At 39.7% G+C, this 7,500-nt stretch overlaps 1 protein-coding gene across 1 annotated transcript in view; it reads left to right on the top strand.

The window, feature by feature from the left end:
* LOC119571942 (zinc finger protein 300-like) overlaps positions 1-4,888 on the top strand; it is a 44,169-nt gene extending 39,281 nt beyond the window's left edge. Inside the window, exon 3 of the mRNA XM_037919011.1 lies at positions 2,576-4,888. Within this exon, the coding sequence (XP_037774939.1) occupies positions 2,993-3,649 (657 nt within the window). The 5' untranslated portion in view covers positions 2,576-2,992 and the 3' untranslated portion in view covers positions 3,650-4,888. The remainder of the gene's footprint in view (positions 1-2,575) is intronic.
* Positions 4,889-7,500: the final 2,612 nt, after the last annotated feature.

The raw sequence follows: 7,500 nt of genomic DNA, 5'->3' as shown, positions 1-7,500 counted from the left end.
TCCCTTCCCCAGCCCCTATCCACTTCCTAAAGGTGTGAGGGCTGTGCTGAAAGGATGACCCCAGGTTCTCCTTTGACCACGGCTCTGAACACTGCAACTACTACCCCTTCCTCAGTGCCTACTAGTACGTTATCCACCGAAGTCAACACTCAGTCTCCAGGAGTCATTCCTACTCTCCCAACATGCTCAACTTCATCACCTCTACCCCCACAACCTTCTTCAAATACCCCATCCTCCCTTATTACTACTTTACATCTTAACTGTCCACCTCTCCATAATGCTACCTCCCTCAACACTACTCCCTCTATCACACACCCCCGTCCTTCTACTAGCCTATTTCTACTGATCTTATCTTATACTCTATTTAGCCCATCCAAATGGGACCGATTTTTCGTGATCCCAATCACAACTCCCTACTCTGACATAACTCTTCTCTCCCAGCCTCCAAAAACAAGTAGGCAAAGTCTCTTTCAGTACCCAACCCGATCGTTCACGTCTCGTCACAGTAACATCTGAAAACCAAGCTATAGCATTATCAACTCTTTAACTGATCTCTGGTAACCTCATTCCAGAAGAACCTCATCCAACCCTCAATACTTGCACCGGAACTGTATCCATCTGGAAACTGCCCTATCTATAACAAAAAAATTGATCAGATTGTGGAGAAGACTTACTTACCTGCCTCACGGACTATGATGTGATATCAGTACAGTGCTACTCCATTCCTCCCAGAAGTCATTGTAAGAAGCCCACTAACATTGCCAAAGGTGCCTTCCATAAACATGACCTTCCCTTTAATGTTTACATTGGTGGAGAATCCCTCCCTGTCCAACCATATCAACCTCCTCCCCGTCAGTGCCAAAATCGTTAGCGTTTAGGACATCCTGCCAAACATTTCCGTTCCACAGCCAGATGCCCTCAATGTGTTTTTTTCTCTTACTCCCTACTCCAGTAATGCCGCTTGCTCTGCCCCTCATCCTCCCTCCCAAGACATTCCTATAACTATCCCTACTACATCTTACTTCCCCACTTCTACCTCTTACCTTCCCCAGTTAAATTCATTTGCCACTCTAAATCCACTCCAGTTTCTACTGCAGCCCCATCACCTTCCCCTCTCCCTCCCCACACTACCCGCAGCAGACAGGCTAAATGTTCCACCCCTCCTTCTTACCACACACTCACCTCCACATACCATTGCCTCCTCTTACAAAACTCCCCAACCAACTCCTTTACAGAAACTGATGAAGATATTCAAAATTGTCTCCTTGAGTCCCAACCTGACACTGAAACCCCCCCATCCACCCTCAAATTCCATAACTCCCGCTCCCTCCACACTCAAAGTGACTGCCGATATCCATCTTCCTCCTACTCATATTCCCTCCCAACACAGCCCATCCCTCCTTGTTCCAGCTCCACCTACATTAACCCTCCCTCCATCCCCTCCATCTCCTCCTGGATACACTCCTTTTGTCACAACTATGCCCTTCCCCAGATCCTCCTGATACCCCTCCCAATACTACACCTTCCCCCTTTCATTCCTTATCTCACCCCCTATCCCCTTCCCCTTCAAATTCTCCAACACGCACTGTAACCGTTATCACTCATGGATCAACCAAGTATAGCTCTCCGACACTGGAATATTCGCATACATACCTAACCTTACCTCAGCCCATTCACTCAGCAACTCCTTTCCCATCTTTAACCTTTGACGTAGCCTTTACTATACCTTCCTATAGTGCTACATGACCTTAGATGTCTAGTACATTTATATTGCTTTTAAACATTAACCATCAGAGGTCAGAGCAGGAGCCAGAGAGAGGCCAGGAAACTAATGAAATAGAATTTAGATAGGCTAGTTGATGAAAGGGCCAGACTTAGTGTCCCTTATTAAATTTATAAAGGCACCCAGAGGATGTTCATGACTGACACAAGACCAGTATCTCATCCTTTCAGCACAGCTTTCACAACTTAGGAAATGGACAGAGGCGGATAAAGAGGAAGAAGAAAAAGGAAAGGGAGAGAAGGAAAGACCATGCAGAGTTAGTTGAGGGGAAGGGCATAGTTGTGACAAAAGGAGTGTATCCAGGAGGGATTGGTAGGGATAGAGGGGATGGAGGGAGGGTTAATGTAGGTGGAGCTGGAACAAGGAGGGATGGGCTGTGTTGGGAGGGAGTAGGAGGATGGGCCGTAGGGGGAATATGAGTAGGAGGAAGATGGATAGTGGTAGGGGCCCCAATCTCTGTCTCCTAACCCCCCCCCCCTCACTGCATGACAACAACAAACAAGGGATTATTTATATATATATATATATATATATATATATATATATATATATATATATATTATATGTATGTATCTATATTCATATCTATATTCATATATATATATGTAGTGAAATATTATTGACGTAATTATTTTTACTGCTTCGCATTTGCTTTCCAACGTTGCTATCTTAATTGCTTTTGCTTTATTGTCGTTGGTTGTTAAAGCAATTTGTTATCACTGTTCTATTTTCCTTTTACTTGAAATTCACTTTGTTTATTTATTATTATTTTTTTTTTTTTACCATTTACAGGGCGACGATGAGTTTCCACGCTGACTGGATGCCTTTCGCCCCACTCATGGATGAGGAAATACCTAGCACAGGAGTCAGTGTCAAAGAAGAGCTCAGGGAAGATATTTCCGAGGATACCTGCCTTGAAATCAAGGAAGAGCAATTTGATTATGCAGATAAAAAAAGAGATGAAGTGAGCGACGTGAAAGGGAGTCATGAATGTCTTGTTTTTCATAATCTTCATGACCTAAGACATGAAGCAAATGATGAAAAGGATTCGTGTAACTTGGCTCAGAATCATGATGACGTGTTAAGAGTGCCATTAATAGTGGAAGATTATGGGAACCAGTGTTCATCAGATCAGGCTATGCACATAGAAAGTCACACAGAGGATATAGAACCAAAAGTGGAAACGACTTGAAACGTCTTGTGTGTGAGATGTGTGGCAAGAAATTCTCCAGAAAGAGATATCTCACTATTCACATGAGAGTCCACACAAAGGAGAAGCCATACAGTTGTGAGCTTTGCAATAAGGCCTTCTCAAAGAAATGTAATCTAGTTAGCCATATAAGAGTACATACAAAGGAGAAGCCATACAGCTGTGAGATTTGCAACAAGGCCTTCTCACAGAAAGCTATCCTAGTGATCCATGTGAGAGTGCATACAAAAGAAAAGCCATACACCTGTGAGATTTGCAACAAGGCTTTTTCACAGAAATTTAATCTAGTGAACCACACGAGAGTGCATACAAAGGAGAAGCCATACAGTTGCGATATTTGCAACAAAGCCTTCTCACAGAAATCTACTCTAGTGAGCCATAAGAGAGTACATACAAAGGAGAAGCCATACAGCTGTGAGGTTTGCAACAAGGCCTTTGCATCCAAATACGTTCTAGTAAAGCATGTCAGAGTACATACTCAAGAGAGGCCATACAGCTGTGAAATTTGCAACAAGACCTTCTCACAGAAAAATAATCTTGTGAAACACAAAAGGGTACATACAAAGGAGAAACCATACAGCTGTGATATTTGCAACAAGGCATTCTCACAGAAAACGAGTCTGGTGAACCATATAAGAGTACATGCAATGGAGTAACCTTAGAGCTGTGTGATATGGAGGTGTTCTCATAGGAAAAAGAATCTGGTGAGGCTCGTGAGAGGACATCCAAATGAGAATCTAAACAGTTGTAAGATTTGCAGTAAGTAATCTATTGAGCCCTTGGAGAGTACATAGAAAGGAGAAGCCATACAGTCACCTAGTACAACCACTGATCTAAAAAAAAAAAAAGACTGGATCGAGCTTCCTATTGTTTTCGCGGTAAGGTTTATGAAGCCAATTGGCTCTTAGCGGGCGCCATGACACTGAGACCCAATGTGCGGGAAAGTTAAAGGTAAACATGCCAAACTCATTAACACTACATAGTGGTAATGATTCAAATACCAATAATGTTTGGCACACGATTTTCTTATGAACTTTGTGCGAAGATGTACTCGTACCAAAAGTTGTTTGAAAATTTAAATCCCCAGAGTATCAAACGTTGAATAAGATTGTTCTGCTTTTTGGCACCAAATGAAGTTCAAAATCGCCTTAGGCCGCCTTCACCTTGATAAATTATTTTCAATTTAAACGAACAAAGTCAAATTTCTCGGTTACGCTGATTGTAGCTGCAAACGGATTGCTGACGGACTAGTCTAGAAATATCTCTAGTTTATCATTTTTGTTAGAAAACAGCTGAAAACTGGTTTCTGGATAGAAACTCCCCTTAATTCATGCAAAGCAGAGACTTTATTGGGAAATCTACAGCGATTTTCCACTGCGCCCCAAGCCATCCACTGATTGTTTGGGTCTCGCTGTCATGGCGCCGGAGTTTTCAATAATGCTTCACAACAAAGCACTGGTTGCTCGATCCAGTCTTTTTTTTTTAGATCAGTGAGTACAACACATAGGAGTATATACACAGAAGAAGCCATATCTTTGCAAGGTTCAAAATAAAGTCATTTTGCATAAGCAAAGCATGGTGTACCACTTAGGAGTACGTAGAAAGAAAAAGCGATGACTCACTAATGAATAAATGCAGTGAATCCTATATGCAAGTCATTTGGTTAGGTCTAATATCTATGATCTCTATGTATGTTTAACTCAGAGAAGACATCTATTGTGGAACACACAACAGTATGAAATAGCATGATAGTTCATCTAAAAGGAATACAATTCCTCTTCATAGTATCGGAGAGGAATTTCCCAGAGTTTTATAGAATCTATGCTGATATATGCTGTACGTATTATACTTAATGTATAGTTTCTTCTCGTCCATAATAGACTTATATGCATTATGACCTGTATTTAATTTTCCATGGAATTTTTGTTCAGATAAATTCATACTGAACAGGGGTAGTCAAAAGACTGCTGCTACTGTTCATGGCATTCGAGAAAGCTCCTCTTCCGCCTCCTCAATATGGCAACTGATGTAGATGACTTTTTTTCAAAACTGTTTTAGCGCTCTACTATGGTCCTGTCATCTTGATTACAAGAAGGAAATTCATGCATTTGATATGAAAATAATATATGAAATATCTTATTTTGATGATTAAATAGAAGAATACCAAAACTTACATACACACACATTTATATACATATAATATATATATATATATATATATATATATATATATATATATATATATATATATATATATATATATATATTATAAGCGATCGGTTACCTCTGCTATCGAGGGAATTGGAGCAATTGGGCAAGAAGACCTGGCAGCGGCACAATCAGTATGGGTGGATGTACCTACTACTGGTCAGGCCGCAGCGATGGTCACCACCTCCAGGGTGTAGCCATAGCCATCTCCAGCTGACTTCATCCCTCGGTAGTTGAGGTAACACCGGTTGACGAGCGTATTATGAAACTGAAACTGAAGCATGCTTTTGGCTTCATGTTTATTATTGCTGTCTACACTCCTGAGGTTTGCAAGCTTGATGTGAATGAGGCGTTGTATGCCAAACTCTCATCTATGGCAGATAACTACCCCTGGTGAGATATTCGCATTGTTCTGGGCGACTTCAATGCGGTATCTGGCTGTGATTGAGCTGGCTATGAGATGTCTGTCGGCTACCATGGCTCGGAAGCTGATCTCAGCAGTGATAACAGCCTCCTTCTCCAGAACTTTGCTAGGTCCTAGAGAATGAGGGTCTCTGGCTTCTGTTACCAGTGCTCCAACCCGCATTGTTGGACATGGTATAGTGATACGGGTACAGTGGCCAAGGAGATCGACCACATTCTTGTTAGCACAAGATGGAGGATCCTCCAGAACTGCAGGGTTTACCGGACTGCCGAGTTCTGTGGCACTGACCATAGGCTGGTTGTGGCTACCCTACAGGTCCACTCTGTAACTCCCCGTCCCTCCAGGAGCCACTCTAAGGTATTTCACTTGGACAGACTGAGGGAGGAAGAGTGTGCCCATGGGTTCATCATGGCTGTCTCTGATCGATTAACAGAGCTTAACAACCTGCTCTGTAGGAGTTCTTCAAACGCAAAACACTTGAAGCAACGCAGGAGTCAACTGGCGTACGCCCGAGGGCAAGGCAGAATACCATCTCCCTAGAGACATTAGAGGCCACTGAAGCGTGTCGCAAGGCTCGGCGACCACTGTTATCATATTTATCACTGTATAAACAGGAATATCATTAATAATTACAATAATAATTATTAATACTACAATTTGCAACAACAAAATAGCAATAATTATGATGGAACTTTTTACACAAACTAAACAATTTGTATTATGATATAAGGAATCATTTAATGAGAAAACATATTTAACTTGAATTTAAGTCTGTAAAGAATCAAGTCTTGCGTCGTTCCATGGTGCGTAGGGCTCGGACACTGCTGAGAAGGGACAAGGAACAATTCATCAGGAATCTTGCTGAGGAGGTTGAAGGCCATTTCTTGGTAAACGACCTTCGCCCTGCCTACCAAGCCCTGAGAAAACTGAACCCTAAGCCCTAATCGCAGGTGACTGCAGTCCGATCAGCGGATGGACGGATCATCTCAGATCATGTTGGGGTTCGTGAACATTGGGCCGAGTATTTTGAGCCATATCTTAGTAAATGACTTTGCCCTGTGTACTAATAGATATATACATGTATGTATATACATATTCACATATATTTATATATATGATGTATATATATATGCATTTATTCATATTTATGTATAAGTTCATTTTTATCAATCTACTTCTTTATGTAGATATGAATTTATCTCTTACAGTATCTCTATTATAATTATAATAATTATTATTATAGTTTTTTAATCATTATCAACAATATCATGTTTGGTTTTGTGTTTTTGTCATTACAATAACTATTCCTATCATTGTTAATGATAATGTTTAAATAATGTTTAAATTGGTAGTGTTATGGATGAGCATAATGGATATCATTATCATTGTTTAGATTTTTCATTATTTAGATAATTACTATCATCATTATCGTTATTTTTGCTGTTACTATTTACTACTTTTATCTGAAATATATTAGGTATTTCATTATCTGAAATGAATTAGATCATACTAATGATAATGATGATAATCATGATGATAATAATAATAATATTAACAATGATCATAATACTTGTGACAATGATGGTGATGATGATAGTAACAATTATGATAATACCGATTATAATAACTGAATTAATGATAAGGGAAATTATATGTATTGAGATATAATTACTTTCCTATCACAATGAATATAAAATATTAAAATCTTTTTTATTATGTTTATACACAACTATTATCCATTTGTTATTATTAACTATTATCAACTATTATCAACTATTATCCATTATTATCAACTATTATCCATTATTATCAACTATTATCCATTAACTGAATTCATATTATTTGCTTTAGAATGTCTGCTTATAATAATTTGTA

This window comes from Penaeus monodon, unplaced genomic scaffold (assembly GCF_015228065.2).
Source record: "Penaeus monodon isolate SGIC_2016 unplaced genomic scaffold, NSTDA_Pmon_1 PmonScaffold_88, whole genome shotgun sequence".
Classification (NCBI taxonomy): Eukaryota; Metazoa; Arthropoda; class Malacostraca; order Decapoda; family Penaeidae; genus Penaeus; species Penaeus monodon.
The sequence above is the reverse complement of the archived record's forward strand: the minus strand, read 5'-3'. Positions and strand labels throughout refer to the sequence as shown.